Raw genomic sequence first — 19,536 nt, forward strand, 5'->3', positions numbered from 1 at the left:
AATACGGTGTATAAAAGAATAAGGAAAAATTGTAAGCATGAACAAAACATTAATATTAAAAAAGTACTAAGGATAAAATACTCAAAACCCCACAAAAATAAAACAGTAAAGTATTAAATAAGGTAGCTAACAAAAAATATGCATAACTATTAAAATTTAAGCTAGAAAATAAATCTAATTAAATAGTAAAAATGTATTTAAGTACAACAAGATTTAAATAAAGAAATTAATAAATTCTTACAGTGCCTCCAAATTGGTTAAGGGCTGCAAAGCTTCGGTTGGGATATTTCCTAATTTATTGTGTTGAAGTGATCTGAAAAGAGTTAAAATTATTAAACCAATTATAATAATAGACATCGGATAAAAAATATGAAGCAAGTGAAGTTAGAGGTATTAACTTACAATGAACGGAGTTTGTTGAGTCCGAAAAATGCTCCAGGTGATACATGGGAGATATTATTGTGCGCTAAGTTTCTGCAGAGATGAAATAAACTAAGTGAGCTTTATATCTTTGAAAAATATATTAAGGTTTATACAGATATATATATATATATATATATAAATCTTACTTTCAAAAATTTAATATTTTATTATATATTTTTGCATATTTTTATGACTTATGCAGCGCTGAAGTAATGTTATTTCTTAAAAACTGGCTGTTTTTCACATAAACGTTTAATGAAATTTAGCATAGAATAGAAATCGCTGTTTAAAAATAAACGAAACTTAAATTGACACTCATGAATAACTGTTAAAAACGCACAACAGTTAGAAAAATAACAGATCATTTACTAAAAATCTTTATTTCATAGGGTGACTGAGATTCCGAAGAACAGTCTTTAAGTAAATAATTTTCTTTTTATTCTTTTTACAAAAATTCGTAAATTTCCATCGTTTTTCTTATTTTTTTAATGTAGAGTTGCATTAANTATATATATATATATATATATATATATATATATATATATCTTCAATTATTTCACTTCCAATAAACAAAGAGAATACTAGATACTAGAATATCAATGAAATTACAAGTTTTACACAAACTTAAGTCTATCATACACTGTAAAAAGTTTTGATTTAAATATCCTATAAAGTACCCACACTTTGGGTGCATCAATCGTAAAATCCATTTTACAGTAAAATCCATTTATACGATACAATATTATACAGTAATTTTTACAGTTATGCTTATTTAATTTGAGTGATTCAGTGATGTCACTGTAATTATAGCTGTAAAAATTACGGTATATTAAAATTTTTGTTCCGGTAAAAAAAGATTTTACTGTAAAAATTACCGGCACCTTGAGTGACTGTACTTTTTACCCTAATTTGATTTGGAAATTTTTATTGTGTAGCTTCTTAAAGTTTCGCGAATACATTAAATTGATTTTTAACCTATTTATTTTGCCTAACATTTATTTTGTATGAGTGTGACACTGTAAAAAATTCCTGTAAAAAGTATCAGGTGTATCATCCGTAAAATTCATTTTTTACCGTAAAACATTACACAGTAATTTTTTAGGTTGAAATTTACTTAATTTAAATGGTTTATTGATTTGACAGTTATTATTACTGTAAAAGTTACAGAAAATCGGACATGTTACGGTAAAAAATACCGTCACCCCTGAATGCCGGTACTTCTTACCGTTATTTGATCTAGAATTTTGTACAGTGGAGTGCATAACGAAAACTGTATTATCCTTAATTAAAGATTATATATGTATGACAAGTTTTATAGTGACTTTAAAATTTCTAAATACAGATTATCTAAATCAGTAAATGGTTGCTCTTAATTTATCGTTATATTCTAACAAGTTATGTCTAAAAATAGAATAGTTATATATAAAGCACCATAATTCATGCTGCTTGATTTTCATATAAAAATAATATTCAAAGGGTAATATTTTTCTATTGCGCTATAATTTCATTTGAAATATAATATGTACATTTTTGAATTTTTTGCAGTTTAACTATTAATGAAACTGAATAATGAAAAGTATTGTTTTACTTACATTTCCAATAAATTGGATAAATTCCGAAATGGTGATTCTCCAAGTTTCGTGATGTTGTTATCGCTGAGATACCTGTGGAAAAAAAGAAAAATTCAAACTGTGTTATTTAAATACAATAAGCAAAATATTAGAAATATAATATTTTCGTTTATAAAATTTGTTATTCCAGGAAAGACATAACATATTTTCTATAATCTAGTAATTAAATTTGTAATTAGTCTTTTATAGCTTTTCCCAATAAATTAAATATTTTTTCCAGTGATATATTTACTCTTAAATTAAATCTTTTACAGAAATAAATCAACTAAATCTTTTTCTGAGTGTAATTGCAAAATACTGATTTCTTGTCCAGATAAAGACATAATATAATAGCCAAATAATGGCGATTCTCAATGATTACCTTATGAATACTTGTTACCAAATTTTTAGCACCTTGAAAACGTTGCGAAAAATTTTGCAAATGTTCTAAATCAAATTTAAATATGATTTTCAATCTACACAACTAATTTTAGCAAAATTCAAGCTATGCATCTTTCAATCTGCACCAAATTCTAATCATAAGATTTAAAAAATAAAGAAAAGCATTTTTACAAATTAAATTCATTCAACATTTTTCTATTTTTCTGTAATGTGTTAAATAAAGCAGTTTTCAACGACAGTAATACATTTAAAGAAATAATATAGAATTAAAAAAATTCTAGTGTTGATGCATACCGATTTATGGATAATTTATTTTTTTACCCTGTTCCCAGAACGGCTAGTCAGCTAGTTATAAATTAGGCAAAGTAATCAAAAGACTAATAATAATTAAAATTAATGTATTTTTTAAAGAATTAGGTTTTTCAGTTTTTTTGACGTTAACAATCATTTAATGTAACTTCATCTTTTTGAAAAATCGTTAGATTTATTTAAAAACTTTAATACCAGATGCCACGCTAACACAATCGTCATCTTATTCATCATTATCCGAAATACATTATAAACATTCTTGTGTTTTATTTAAATACTGAATAGTTAAAACAATAACTACGTAGAAATAAAACAAGAAGAACAGACTAACAAGTTTGAGAGAATCATGACTGTTTCGGTTTTACAGAGAAGTACTATCATTAGTGCCTCTGTGGATGGTACTTGTTTTCCAAAATAGTTGTTTGTTTTCCCCTTTCGTAATTTTTACCTCGTTTTTTTAGCATCAACACACGATTTTTATACCCCCTTTGAATATATAATAATTTTGAACGACGCAGGATTATCAAAATATTAAATATGATGTTCTGAGTACAGGCAAATATTATAATGACAATAAAAAAAAAAAACCATTTAAAACTGTTTCTTTTAAGTAACATATTTTAGTACATATTATACACATTTTACAGTACATATTATTATACATTTAAATACATATTAAGTAACTTATATATTAATAATAGTACTTATTAAGTAACATATTATTACATATTTTATAAAGACTTTAATGGAAATCATTAATATTTGTAGATGTTTACTAGAAGGTAAGAAAAAATTAAAAGGAAATTAATGAACGCAGACAACATATCTGCGTGTTAAGTTCTATATCAAATTAAGTTTTCAAGAAACACCTCAGGACAAAAAAATGCTAGAATGTTTCAACATCTGTATGAGTTATTCATTAACAAAATTTTAAATATCTTTTTTAAATCTTAAAAGATAAAAACGATTGATCTGAAGCAGTGCCGCGTACAACTTGACAACGAATTGGACTGAAAAACTACTTAAAATATTAAGTGGTTCTTCAGTTTTAAGAAGTATTAGAGAATCTAAGTGGTTTTTGTATGGTTTCTGCTAAGTGATTTCTGCCTGACACTGAGACTTATTTTTAATCACCAGTTGTGATAATATTTTTAAGTTAATGCTGGCAGAAATTTCTTTTTTCGAGATACTACTTTAACGTTTAGAGGTTTGGCAGGTCACAATTTTTATACAGACAGTTACAAAATAAGGCATAGTGTGGGTTACAATCAAATAGAATTTAGTCTTATTCACGATAAAACTGTTGAAGTTTTCTAAGAATTCTGATACACTATTTACATTGCTAAAACAATTAAGGTTAGTCAAGTTTTCTAAATTTGACCATCAATTAAAAACTTCACTCTACTATCAAATCCTACATATTTCTTTTAATTGTTTAGATATTATAGTGGCAAATTTTTTGAAATTCAACTGTTTTAGATCAAAATTGAAATAGCAAAGAGTAACATTTGTTGCCATTTTAAATATTCAAGAAATTTTTTTTCACGAAAACGGTTGAAATTGTGTAATGGTGAAATGAAAGTAAATATTGTTAAAAGACGTTAATTATTATAAAGTTTTTTAGCAATATTGACTCAAGACTGAATTTTTAGACTTAAATTAGTTCTATTTTCAACTTCTTTTTTTTATACATAACAATAGATTGACTAGTAACACGGAGAAAAAGTTCCTGTTTTATTACCGTAATGTATAGTGATAACATTTCTGGTAAAAAGAAAAAAAACATGATTTTGTTTAATCAAGCCAAATTATACAGTAAACTATTTATTTGGTAATTTTTCCGTTCAGATGTTTTACCGAAAATTCTGGTTTTGAAAGTTATAGTTCTTATTACCACACTTATTACTTAGTAAAAATGCAAAAGTGAAAAGTAAATCTAAACGAAAAAAAAAGGCTTATGCCAAGTTCATAGATACCATGATAAAATCACCAAATTTTATCATACTTGCAAAATTTTATCACATATTATAAAACCATATATAATTGCTAATTTTACCAAAATCATTACCAAAGATCATTAGTAAAAGTGAACGAGCTTTTTGGTTTTCGCATAGAGTCAGAGACACTGTAAGTTTTACCCTATTCTGGTATTTTTTTCCATACCTTTTCTTTCTGCAGTGAAGTTTAAAAACGTTTCCACATGGACAAAAACATTTTTAAAAAAATCTTATTTAAAAACTATACATCCAAATTAGATTATCTATTTTTCAAAATGAAAATAATCCTTCAAATTGTAATGAAAATAATATTCAAAATTTGTTTAAAATAGTTATTAGTAATCTTTTTGGCAAATTGATAAAAAAAAGTCCGCACTAGCTCCCTCTCTTCTAGATATTGTCATTGTATTAGTTGAGAAATAGTGAATTACTACACATGCTGATATTGTTCTTTTAAATTATATAACAAGAGTCAACTTACGTTAAATATGACGTTACTTTAATGCTCATAACTGCCTTTGTGCTGTTCATAACAAAACTAATAGAAAATAGTCATTTTAGGAAAAATAACGATAAATAAACTCCGTAACTATCTTAATTCCACCCTCCTTATTCTGCAACAACTATCCATTAACCCAAAACATGTTTTAAGAAAAATACAACTTCTTCGACTAAGTAATATACTTTTTTTTAAGGAACTAATAGTTCTTTTTAAACATTTTAAACTAATTTAAAGTTAGTATACATCTACGCTGATTATGACCTTTAACTACTTTTAAGCTGTTTTTGAAAACCATCATTATCTTGGTCCCCGAAAGTCGGACAAGTTACTAATAGAACACAAAACAATAAATTTAGTGTCATTCTACTTTTAAATTATAGTATGTAGTACCCTTCAGTATAATATGCTGAAACTTCCTTAACTTGTCTACCAACGGTACTCCAACCAAGCCAAGATAAATGGCAGCCATCTTTAGAAAACAGCACCATAAATTTCTTTACTACTTAATTTTTTCTTTCTTCATTGAATAGCCACTATCCAACTAACCTCCTGTTTTCTAAATACAGTGCTTCAGAACTAGGTGGTGAAGTTGTCGGAGGATTTTAACCTCCTCACGATAATCGATTCTTTTTCGTAAGAACTTTTTAAAGAGGAGGATTATAAATGAGTGCTCGTATTTTTTTATTATTTTATTTTATCGTCGTCCTTAGATGTTAGTTGATATCAAAATGATCTTGAGAAAAAGGTTCTTCTCCATTTTATCTCCGGCAAAAAATATTTATACGCCCATTTCTAGTGTTTAACGTATCAGGTTTTTTTCCTTTTTTCGGAGAAAATGTTTCTGTCGTTTTTTTTAGTTACAATATATATTAGTTTTCGTTGTTTAGTAATGCTTTTTATCTGTTAATATTAAAGTTTGTTTCAGATTCTTATCCACTAAGTAAAAAGTAGATTTTTCCAATACCAATTCAGGATATATATATATAGATATATAACGCATTTCATATAGCGCTACTTTTAATATATAGTTTTGGGATCATCATCAAAAATGGACAATACAACTTAGGTTGTAAAAGTCGAAATATCTTTTTAATGAGAAAAAAAAACAGAGTCAAACAAGCTAGCATTATGCAAATTTTAGCATATTCTTTTTTAAAAAAATGTGAAAGAAAAATATACTTTTACACTAATATATTGTATTAATGTTAACTATTTACGGTGAGCAGCGATATCTCAGAGGATAGAGCATTCGTCTTTTAATGAGGTGAATCGGGTTCGAATCCCAACGATGGGTGGTCGATGCGTATTCCGGATCCGGCTTGCATCGAGCACACTGCTAAAGTGAAATATCCTCAGTGGTAGACGGATCATGGGTTAGAGTCCCCTTGCCGTCAGACTAACCATGGGAGAGTCTCGTGGTCTTCCTCTCCATGTAACACAAATGCAGATTAGTTCCCTCAAAAAGTCCACCACGAAGGCAAATTTACTACTGTACTTATTACTACTATACATATTTCAGTCAACTCCCTTGTCTTCTGGATTGCGTTCAAACTTGCAAGGGTACGGAGTTGAACATTAGTAGACGTAACCTAAAAATTGGGTAGGTTGTTCAACGACGGTTATAAAATATAAAATTGGTTGCTATAAACGCTGCAGGATTTGAATAAGTTTTTGGAGAATTTTAACTTCTGCAGGATTCCAAATTTACTCGGTATTAACTTTTTAAAAAGGAAGTTTAAATGAGAGCACTTTTTTATTTTACTTTAGCCGTTAGTTGTTGGTATGAAAATGGTCTAAAAATGATTATTGCTTTCATTTCAACAGAAAGTACTTTTTCAACCATTTCAACTGTTTAATGTATCAAGTTTTTACCTAATTCAGCGAAAGTTTGTACTTTACCATGCATTTTTTTAATAATTAAAAATGCCATCAAAATTTGATAAATTAAAGTTAGGCATATTTTACCATATTTCTTAGAGAAAACATATAAGAAAAATGCGTGTTGTTTTAAAAAAAAATTACAGTGACTGACTGTAAGTACTAGTTAATGTTAAAATTCTAGGGTTTGAAGTTATTGGAACAATTTAACCTTCCTCAGAATAATCGATTCCTTAGTAAGAACTTTTATAGATGAGAATTTGTAAGAAATGCTCTTATTTCTTTTTTATTCCATTGTTCTTAGAAGTTTATTGATATCGAAATTATTATACGGAAAAGCTTCTTCTCTTTCTGATTCAGGCAAAAAATATTTACTTGACTATTTTTAGTGTTTAACTTACCAATTTTCTTTTAATTTTTAGTAGATTTTTACAAAGTAAAATTTAAAAAAAATTAAGAAGAAAAAGTTATTTTCTTGATTATTTCTAGTGTTTTTAATGCTTCAAATTTCATAAACGTTCGAAAACTTGTTTCACCTTACGATTATGTTTTTATTGTCAATGTTGCTTATCAAATACGGTTTGAATTTTCGCGTGTGTGTGCAAGTTTTATTTAATGTAATGGTCTATTAAAGTTTTTTTTTAAATTCTAGACTTGGAAAAAATATGTATTTAGCTGATCGCAATAAAACTCGTTTCGTAATCAAATACATGTAAGTTTGAAAACATTGGATAAAAGATAATACAATTCATTTCAATTGCATAAGTGATAAATATTTCTTAAAAATAACATCAAAACGTTACATTTATTCATCTAAATTTCAGCAGAATATCAATAAGGTTGGATTAATAATTTATTACTTAAACGTAATTTATTACTTAAACAAAAAATTGTTTAAAATGTATTTTTAATTTGAGAAAAAGTTTAGAAAATTACATTTCGTGATCAATTTTATACCAGTAATTCACATATTAACAATAATAAATTTTTTTGAAGGTGTCAAAAAGTAAATTGTTTTTGAATAAATATCACTCGACATTTATTTTGCGAATGATAACATAAGTTAGTTGTTACTTTTAAAACAATTGAAAAAAAATCAAACAAAATAGTGATTTTTGGTCAAATAAAAATACATGTTTGAAACTCATTTGTTATTTGATAAAAAGTGTAAAAAATTCCAAAACCCGTATTGCCGTGATCAATTTTATAACAGTAATTTCTAAATGAGCACGAATAATTAACGTTTTTTCTGTTAAATGTAGAAACAGTAAATATCATTCAAGTCATGTTAGTGATAAAACAAATTAATGGTTCCATGTAAAATAAGTTGAAAAAGGAAGAAAAATAGGGGCATTTGGTCAAACAAAACTACATCTGTTAAAACAAAGGAAAGGGGCAATAATCCTCAAACGTTTGGCGAACTCACGTTTTTCATTGTTCATAAAGAGTGGTAAAACTATTTCTCACACTTATTTTTTATTCTTTTTACGTCAACTGTTTCGGAATTGACCTATCAAATATTTCCACGCGAAGTTCACAGTAGCATAAGAATCATAAAATTACATAAAAATAGCTGAAGGCAGAACTAAAAAGAAAATGCGCCTAAAAATATATACATTTTTATGTGAAGTCGGTGCCATAAAAAACAAAGACTTGTTATAGGTAATATTGCAGAAGTGTTTAAAAAGGGTATATTTTTTCATTTTATATTCATAAAAAATAGTGCTGCGATAAAAAAAAACATGCATACTGCAAATTAATATTTATTTTCATCAATAATTTCTAAACACATAAGCATTTATCTGCTCACAGTAAAAAAAATATTTTCTCAAAATCGAGCGAAAATGAGTCATAACATCTAAAAAGCAAATTATAGTCGAATTCGAAAACCCCATATATTCAAAACTGAAACAGCATATATTCAATTTTGAGCAAAATGAGTAGTCCTAAAAAAGATATGAAGCAAGAAATGAGTGAGAGATATGTTTGTTGCCAGGTGGCATGATTCGAACCAAGGACCTCCGGATTCGTAGTAGGATGCGTTAACCATCCTAGTTAAACACCCCAGTCCAGGTTGAATTAGGAAGCTTTATTTAGGGGCCACCGCTATGACACATCACGGCATACTTATTCCCAATTTCAATGGTATAAAGAATTGCAATTTCGAAAATATGATACCGATAATAAAGAAATTATGATAAAAAACTTTACAAAATTTATTATGAAGGCTTTATAAGTTTTTCAACGTGAAATTTTTTTTGTAATTCATTGAATTTTTCTTGATATAAAAATTTAGCTATTTCAATGGTATAGAGGATTGCAATTTTGAAAATATGGTCCCAATAGCTTAGTCAAAAGATTAGTAGTTTTAATTTCCTTATTTACTTATTTCGCTATATCTTAAAAACATTTAAGTAAAAGGAATATATGTCATGTGTCATTGCAACGGACACTATTTAAAAGTTTCCAAATTCTTCTCGAACTGGGGTATAACTATGGTAATTACAGCATTTTACTACGAATTTAGATGTTCTTGGTTCGAATCCTGTCGGCAACCAACGAACCTCACTCTCACACATTTCTCCCTCCCCTTCTCCTCTGAGACTATTCATTTTGCCCAAAAATGAGTACATACTGTTTCAATTTTGATTACTAGGGCTATTGAATACGATAAAAGAAATTTAATTGGTTTTACGATAACTGCATTTGTGTTTTTTGCTATATAGATTATTTATAATTACCTTATTTAATCCAATCTAGTGGAACCTACTGAAATAGTTATTTCTGTATTGTTAATAGGTGTAAGCATTATTTACTACTCCTTATTAAAAATGTTAGTTTTCTGTCTTTGAATTTGTTAATTTATTTATTAATTTGGGTTCACTAACATTGCTTTTATACTCTTACTCTACCGAAAGCATAAATTGCGCATTTAATACTGTAAAGCATACTGTATTTAAACCATTCCTTTGGTAATTTTTCCGTTCATATGGTAACGGTTTACTGAAAAATTCTGGTTTTCTAAACTATATTTCTTATTACCACACATTTAGTAAAAAAGGATACAAAACTAAAAAGTAAATTTAACCGAATAAATGGTTTTTATGCCATGCTCTAAGGTATGTTAAAAATACCTAGTTTTATCACATTTAACAAACGTTATCACACATTATAAAACAATATTTTACTATTAATTTTAGCAAAATTATTACCAAAGCACTTTGGTAAAAATTACTGATTTTTGCTGTTACCTTAGAAATACGGTACATTTTAAGCTATTAAGGTATTTTGACCATACTTTTTTTTCCCAATGTTGCAACAGTCTCTATCTTGTTTTCCTTTTTTGCGAAAAAAGCTCCGATAGTTTTAAATGTATCATTATTTTTTTAAATATGTTTTGATTGTTAATAATTAGCATCTTTAATTTGAATTAAGTTACCCACTTTTAATATTTCTTTTAACTTTTAATATTTCTTAAAAAACCATATTTAGTAACAAATTTTTCTCGCATTCAACTTTATTTTACAAAATTAATTTTGACACAGCCTCAATATTGTTGCCCTCTTTTTGTCAGATTTTTTTCAATTATAATCTCGTTTTTATGTTTCATGCAAACTACAATATCAATTTCGTATAAGTTACATGTTAACTAAACTATCTTCACTAAAAAAAAATTATTATTTAAATTATTTTCTGTATTTATAACTGTCATAACTACTTCGACTATCAAATCAATCGACTGACAAATTATAATTGCGTTGTCACTTTATACCAGAACTTCTCTTACGAAAATAATTTATTTAAATATCACGCGTCAATAAGGGAAAAAATTCAAAATCAACAAAACTCGGTCCAGACTTAAAGGCGGGGTAATTTAATCGCTAATTTATACAAATGTCATACATGATTAACAACAAGTCTGGTTAAGGCAACGCTGTAGGTCCATTTTATCACGCGCCAATGGCGGAAAAAAAAACAGATTCCTCCTGATATAAAAAAAATAAAATCATTCGCATTTCACACCTCTTTCATTTACTGCTTTGAAGATCTTGGCTATGACGTTGACAAATTTGTCTTCACGATAACCTGAAGGAAAAAAAGAGACGGAAGAACAAAAATGGGGGTGGAGGAGACAGATATTCGAATGTTCGCTTCAGAAGATACCCCTTTGGCCGGAGTCCATGTTGTGTTATGTCGTTCACCCTAGTACATATATATATATATATATATATATGTTTCTAAGAAACAGAGAAAAAAAAATGTTTGCAAATTCCGGTATATTCTAAATATGTGGGTGTTTCAGGCTGAAGGAGTTTTGGTTGTCATGAAGGAGGTTTGATTTTATAGGGGTGGTTGAGCTTTTACCATTCATGTTTATGAGACAGTGACTTTAACAAAATTTTCCAGTTGTAAGATAATATTTCATTCTACCCTTCATACAAACATGTCAAGGATGTGTCACGTTTTTTTAATTCTATTCCTGTCACTGATATCTTTAAGATATCGATATAAACGCTGCCGCCAAAGCTATAAAGGCGTTAATATGCACAAAGCCTAGGTAATCTGTGGATTTACTAGGGTGATCTGTAGCAATGCGAAATCAAGATTTTTCGGAACTTATTTATACTGTAAAAAATTTTGGTGTAGTTCCGCTCATTTTTGGTGCTGTGAGGTAAATTAAAAGTTTTTACAGTGTCAAATTTTTTATTGACTTTTTCACTGTTATATCTTTATTTATTTATTCCTTTTTTGTTTGTTTGTTTGTTTACTGTCGAAGCATGTTTTCATGAGCATTGGAATCAATTTGATGGCTTCATTTAAAAAATATATTTTGTTTTAAAGAACAAGTGCATTTTTAGTAACATCACGCAAATTCTAAATATGTGAGTATTTATAATTGAAGAATTTTTTGTATTCATGAAGGAGTTTTAAGAGGTTTGATGTTAAAGGGGTGGTTCAGCTTTTACATTCATGTTTGTTCACGTCATGTTTGTTGTCAATTTTTTAAATTTTTTTATTTGCTTTCAAGTTATTGCAAATTTAATGGCTTTTCCGTGATTTTTTTCATCTTATTTGCTTTAAATATTAACTGTTTATCCATCATTGTAGAATATTTATTTTTTCCACACGATAATAAGTAATGATAATAATTTAAACAATATATATATTACGAGGATAATTTATAAGCTAAGTCTCTAGCTTTTCAATCAGAAGTAGCGAAAGGGAAATTACTTGACGCCAGAAATAAATTTTAAAATTCACAGCGAAATGTTTAACAATAAAAAATAATTATAATAAGTTGTGATAAAAAACAGTTCCCTATTTGAATTGTTATAAGTCTCTTCAAAGAGTAAAAATTTTTGAATTTATTTTTTCCTATTGAGAATAGCAATTTGTATTCCTTAGGTAAATTTTTCTTCAATTGCGGGTGATTATTTTCCGAATCTAAATAATCGTTTGTTTCCTTAAGACTAACACATTAAAAAATGCTCTTACATAAAACTAAACTACTAAAATTGTATAGTTTGAAACCAAAACACTCAGTTCTTTTGTGGGAAATATTTACGTTAAATAAAAAGTAAACAATAGTAAATACAAAACAATTACAAGGGTTAGCGAGCAGAGATAGTAAGGGATGGAGCTTCCTAATTAATTAAACATTTCTTATTTTAATAAAATATTGGGAAATATTTCGTCATAAATACTCTACAACAAAATATTGGCACTATAAAAATCATCTTTTCTTCGCCCAGATGACAGCTCATGATCGATTGCCAACAAATGCTCAGCAACATTTTTATAAATGCTATCATTTTTACAAAGACATGAAATGGTCATTTATACGGCAAGACTCATTACAATTTGAATGCAAGGACCCCAACTACAGAAAATAAAATATCAAACTTTGATTGCCACTCTGAATGGGACATAAAAATTCAAAGAACAAGTTCTTAAAAATAATTTTCATAAAAGAATAGAATCAAAGTTAGGAATGACTAAAACTAAAACTTTTCAGTGAAATCTGTTCAATTGTGTGTATTCGGACATTTTATTTTCTTGGCGACATAAAAGAGTTTTTTTTACGGAATTTGGCGACCTCATTTGTTCGGAGAACATAAAAATAAAATGTTAGTAGCGATTTGTAAGGAATAAAGAAATATTTTGAATGCAGTTTCCTAATTTAGAATAATCAGTGTAAATTAGCAGTTTGAGGGGAGTGGTGTATAAATAAAAGTTGTTGAGTTAAACAAAGTGCAATGACTTAAAGTGGAAGTTGAAAAGGAGCTTAAATTTTAAGTGTGAGGAAATAAAAATAAGTTATGAATCGTAAAATAAAAGATTCATGATTAATGTTAATTGGAAGTTTTCTTTTAAGAGTATTAGATAAATTATTGTTTACAATTACAAATAATAAACTTCGTCATAATTATGACAAGTTTTTTTATACTATTAAATAAAAGTAGCGAACTTAATTAGTTATTTTGTTACGAAACTAAATGAACAGTTTTTAAGAAGTGAATAACTTGAAAATAAATATGAAGAAATAATTATTATAATTTGAAAGATATTTAAATGTTAAAATTTTATGTATATGGTAAATGGATAATATTCGGACAATGTGTAAAAATAAATAATGATTGAAAAAAATAAGAATTTGATAGTGAGTAAAACATGGATAATGCGTGACCTCTTGGAAGTTAAAAAAATAGATAAAGCATACAATTTGGATAATCAGTATAATTCGGATATTAGATAAGATTTCAGTCTTAAGACAACAATTAGACAGTAGATAAAACTTTGATACTAAGTATTGTAGAGCCGTGGTGGCTTAGTGAATAAAGCGCTCGCCTCCCAATGAGGTGAATCGGGTTTGAATCCCGGCAATGGCTGGTTGACTCGAATTCCTCACTCAGCTCGCACCGACTACAATGATGATAAAAAATATTCTCAGTGGTCGACGGATCATGGTTTGGAGTCCTATCAGGCTAACCGTGGAAAGGTTTCATGGTTTTCATCTCCATGTTACGCAAATGTAGGTTAGTTCCATCAAAAAGTCCTCCACTAAGGCAAATCTCTCCCAATACTTGATTCATAAGTTCCCTTGTCTTTTGGATTGGGTTCAAAATTATAAGGATAGGGAGTTGAGCTTTGGTAACTGTACACTGAAAATTCGGCCGCCAATTCAATGATGGTTATAAAATAAAAATAAAAAAGATAAGTATTGTAAGAATTGAATGAATGAGTTATTTCGCTACAAATGAGTTATTTCGTTACAAAACTAAATGAGTTATTTTTATAAAATGAATAAATTGATAATGAATATGAAGAAACAACGAATATAATTCGGAAAATTTTTAGAAATTGGTAAATGGATAGTATTCAGACAAAAAGTGAAAAAATGAATAATGAGTAACCAAGAGATTAGAGGTTGATAATGAGTAAAATATGCTTAACATTTTAAAAATTAATAAAAAAAAATGCATAAGGATAAAATTTGGATAATACGTAAAAAATTTTAGTTTTAAGACAAAAATTAGACGGTGATAAAACTTCAACAATAAGTATTATAAAAAGTGAATAATGAATGAAAACGGATGATGAATAAAATCAGGATAATAAAGTAAATAAATAAAATTACACCAGTGACAATAAATCGCTCACATGAACATTGGAATTTAAACAATTGTTTTTGACGATTTTCTAAATAATTATGGTGCTGTATAATTTCAATTAGATCGTTCTTTTCGTCAAATTCATATAAAAAATTTGCACGAGGTAAAAGGTTTTTGATAGAGGTGATTTCGATATTCATTCCTTTTGGTTCATTAATTTCGGTAAAAATTTATTCGTCTATTTCTGTAAATCTTATTTTATAGGAAAAAAAGTATCTACAATTTTTTTAATTAAATATGTTACAAAAATCTAATTTTTCATTATTTTAAAATTATTTTTTAATTTTTAAAAAATTTTTTTAAAAAAAACAATAACTTGCAGAAAAATCGAGTTTAGCTGGTCAGATCAAAATTCTCAAATATAAAACATTACATCCAAAATTTGTATTGAAATTTGTGTTATTATAGAGAAAGGTCTTATTTATTGCATGTGGGAGAAATGATTAAAAATCATAACATAGTAAAAATTATTAATTCATGAACATAAATCATTTGTTTTGTGCAAAACCGCATTTTTCATTGTAAAAAAAATTATAATTACAAACGTAAATGTCTTTTCTGAAGCTCATTTCTCTTTTGGCATTAGCAAGCAATTAGAAATCTAAAAACAGCTCAAAAATAGATTATAGATAATTTTAATGACTTCCGGATAACATTTAAAAACAGCTTGTATTTATCATTTCTTTCTGAATAGTAATTTAAGAAATATAAAAATAATTCCTCGAAAACTATAGTAATAAAGATAAACTTAACTACTTTTTTATCAAGTCATGCAAATGAGGAAAGATAATACATTTCTAAATTCTGACACAAAATGAATAGTTAGTGGAAAATGTTAAACGTTCCTATTTTAAAGACTGTACTAGATGAATCAAATAAATGAAAATAAATATGACAGAAAAACATAATTGAATATGTAAATTATAATTAAAAAAAAGATGCACAAAAATATTGCTTTAAAAATATCTGATTGTATGTAATATCTGACTAGTTTCTACAACTTTTGTTCCTGAAATATTAATATAAAATTTTAAGAAACTAGTTTGTTTTATTATGCGCAAAAACATATAAACTTAGCAAAAAAAATATTTATATTAGTCTTAATTTTTTAAATTGCCATTTTTAGATAAAAATAACGAATTTTTTTTTACATATACTTTAAACACTGTAAAAAAATTCTATTGCCTAAAACAAAAAATTCTTTGTAGTAACACTTATCGTAATAAGTACTACTGAGTTAAGGATAATTATAGTTAAAAAAGGGTATTTTTAAAAATTTCTGCACTTGCCATTGGAAAAAAACATGCATAAAAAATAAAATTCTACTTTTTTCTCTTAGCCGGTAGTACAAAATTTGTGTACTATAATCATAAGCACTCATGGAAAATTGTAGACAAATATTTTAAATACAACTTGAGAAATCATGTTTAAAGGTAATGTAAAATGTGAAAATATCTGATTTTGAGATAAACGCATTTAAACATTTGAAATCCACTGTTATTATTTTGCACAAAAATTGCTATAACTATATTAACTATATATATTAACTATATTAACTATATATTAACTATTCTATATATTAACTGTACTATATATTAACTATACTATATATTAACTATATAACTATATTAACTATATAACTAACTGCTATATTGCTATTAAATAATTAGAGTATAAACAAAAGTAAAGTAGTATTTTTAGAAAGCTAAGAGTACAAAGGATCTTAAATTTATAATTTAACTCAATTTTAAAAATTTTGCCCAAAATCATGTATTTGCACCTTAAAGTAGTGATTACTTATAACAATTTATTCATTTTAATTGCTTAAAAAATATTGCAAAAGGATAATTGACAAAAACAGCTACTACTTTTATCATTAAACATTAATTTATCATATCTGGCAAACATAATCAGTGGTGATATACTGCATCGTAGAATTGATGTGACTCAATTACTATAGTTCAAACTTGAAACCTTCTACCTTAGCTCATAAATAGTGAGGTATTAGTTATATGTCAGCCGAAAGGGTAATAGGACCTAAACGAATAATTTCAAAGATAATTGCAAACTACAGGTGGTTATCAAAATAATGGAAACACCCTAGATTTTGAAGGAATCCTTTATTAATATGGTACCGTAAATGTACTCTTTATGTAGGTATCTCCTAACTGTAATTGTTGACACTGGAGAATCCAGATGCCGATTGAGCTCTGAGGTCACTTTGGCTGCAGTTGTTTTCTTTTTAGACATTACAATCCGCTTCAATGCCCGTCAGTCTCTTTCACTCAACTTCTCCTTCCGTCCACTATTTTGTTTTGCAGAGCTTGTCTTTTCGCGCTGTGTGTATGCTGTCATGACTTTAGACACCGTACCTCTAGAAACGCCTAAAAGCTGGGATGTTTCGGTCACTGTTGCTCCAACTAGTCGGGCTCCAACTAGTCGGGCTCCTACAATTTGGCCTCTCAGAAAATCTGTGAGGTCTGACATTTTAAGCTTCTGACAAAAAATCAAAACGTAGACAACTCTGCTAAAGCTCTCTCATACCACCTAATATATGTACTTTTTATATTAAAAAAACTGGTAGATAAGATTATATTTTAATGCTTATGAAGCGAATTCTTAAATGTCCCTTTTATTCACAAGTGTTTCCATTATTTTGATAATCACCTGTAGCTCGATATTATGATGGTGTGGTTACTATTTAAGTTAGGTAAAAAGAATAATAAAAATGATTCAAATCAGGTAATTTAATTTCTCGAAATTTATGATTCAAATATTTAAATAACTATCTAGCGAATCTGTGATTTCAATCTTTAAATCTCCACTGTAAAAAAAGGCCGGTAAGAATTACGGTAATTACTGTAAAAAGTTCTGGTTAAAATTGCGGTGGCGGTGCTCTTCACCATAAAATCCATTTATTATGGAACACAAAAATTTGATATACCATAATTCATAGAGTAATAATTACTATAAAATTACTGAATCACTATAATTAAATAAAAATTACGGTATAATATTTTACTGTAAGAATGTATTTTACGGTAAATAGGAGTTAATGGATGATGTACCCAATGTGCCAGCACTTTATGCCTAAATTTGATCCGGAAATTTTTGCCGAGAAAATAATGAATCATTCATGAAAATCTTATCTTGATTCAGTGATTCTAATCTTTAAGACTATGATTAGCTCATTGAATTGTAGAATAAAATAAATGATTTGAATCGTTGCACCTACGTAGTTGAATACATGGTTTAAAAAGATAGGTGATTGAAAATAGTCTCAAAACGATAATCTTAACTAATTAAGTCACCTAAGCAATAAGAGTATACATTCCATGGTTTTCAAATATAATGAATAAATGTTAACAAATTTAACTAGACAATAGTACAAGAGAATAAAACGATAAAATACATTAAACGCTATGCCATTACAATAAAAAATTCTCTAATACAAATCTAATATTGAAACAGTGATTCGAATCTTTAAAACTATGATCAGATCTTTGAATCGCAAAATAAAATTAATGATTCGTATCTTTGCACCTACATATATGATTATATGTTTTAAATAAACTGATTTGTATCCTTTGCTTAATAGATTTGGAACTATTGATAAAAGTAGAATCAAAACAATGATTCTAACGAATTAAATCACCTAAGTTATAATAGTATCCCCTCTATGGTTCCAAGTTAGATTCGAATTATTGGTTTTCTAAATATTATGAATAAATGATGACAAATTTAACTAGACAATAGCACAAGAGACTAAAGCGATAAAATACATTATACGTTATGTCACTGACAAATTTTATTTCAATAGCTAGTATCGATACAATTGCGTATATTTAATTGCTATCGCAGTTTCCCACGATTTTGGATAAATTGATATCGCTTTAACCTTAGTTTAACTTCTTGACGCAGAATTCTTATTAAATATATTTTTCATAAATTTTTCACAATTTTGTATAAATTTCAGTTAAAATAAGTGAAAATATTGTATTTAGCATTTTAATAATTCATGGTATAAGTGAAATATGTTATAATTAGCATCTTAATAATTAATTATGTGAAATACAGCATGGACACCCGTGTCTTTTTTGGGCTAAAAGTAAAATCTTCCAAGCATGGCTCACTTCCAAACAATAATTTTTCAAATTTTCACTAATTTATATCTAAGAAAAACATGGTTATTCATCATTAAAATTTCTCTAATTTACAAAATACTATGGACTTACTTACTTCTGACTATGGACTTACTTACTTTTACAAAATACTATGGACTTACTTACTTTTAATACTTTTGACTATGGATAAAAAAAAAATTGAAGCTACTTTTTTGGATTTTATATTTTAGTACAAACATAATTCTGATAATCTAACAATTTTGTCTAGTTACTATTAGACTATTTTTTATAATTAAAAGATGCCAAAATATATTTTCCCTTACAATTAGAGCTTCAGAAAAATATGCCAATATTTTTACAATAAATTTTAAGCGTGCAACATTTTATAGTTGAAAACAGATTGAAATTTTCAAAGGCTTAAATGTATAAAGGTTTACAAAAAAACATCTTTTCCGAATAACATTTACTTGGACTTACACCACTGATAACCAAAAATAGATCGGTTTTTTTCCTTTTTCTGTCAAATCCATTACTTCAACTTTATTGCTTCGTGGTTCCTACCGATTCTTCCCTACTTTTTTCCCTTTTCTCTTTTTTCTCCTCACTACTGCATATCAT

General features: G+C 27.3%; 1 protein-coding gene across 1 annotated transcript in view; it reads right to left on the reverse strand.

Moving 5' to 3' along the window:
* Positions 1-19,536, reverse strand: part of LOC107438967 (leucine-rich repeat-containing G-protein coupled receptor 5) — a 186,707-nt gene that overhangs the window by 61,760 nt on the left and 105,411 nt on the right. The window contains exons 2-4 of the mRNA XM_016051395.3: positions 2,016-2,087; positions 403-474; positions 242-313 (exon numbers count right to left, since the gene is read on the reverse strand). Coding sequence (XP_015906881.1) covers positions 242-313; positions 403-474; positions 2,016-2,087 — 216 coding nt within the window. The remainder of the gene's footprint in view (positions 1-241; positions 314-402; positions 475-2,015; positions 2,088-19,536) is intronic.

This window comes from Parasteatoda tepidariorum, chromosome 6, assembly GCF_043381705.1.
Source record: "Parasteatoda tepidariorum isolate YZ-2023 chromosome 6, CAS_Ptep_4.0, whole genome shotgun sequence".
NCBI classification, from domain to species: domain Eukaryota; kingdom Metazoa; phylum Arthropoda; class Arachnida; order Araneae; family Theridiidae; genus Parasteatoda; species Parasteatoda tepidariorum.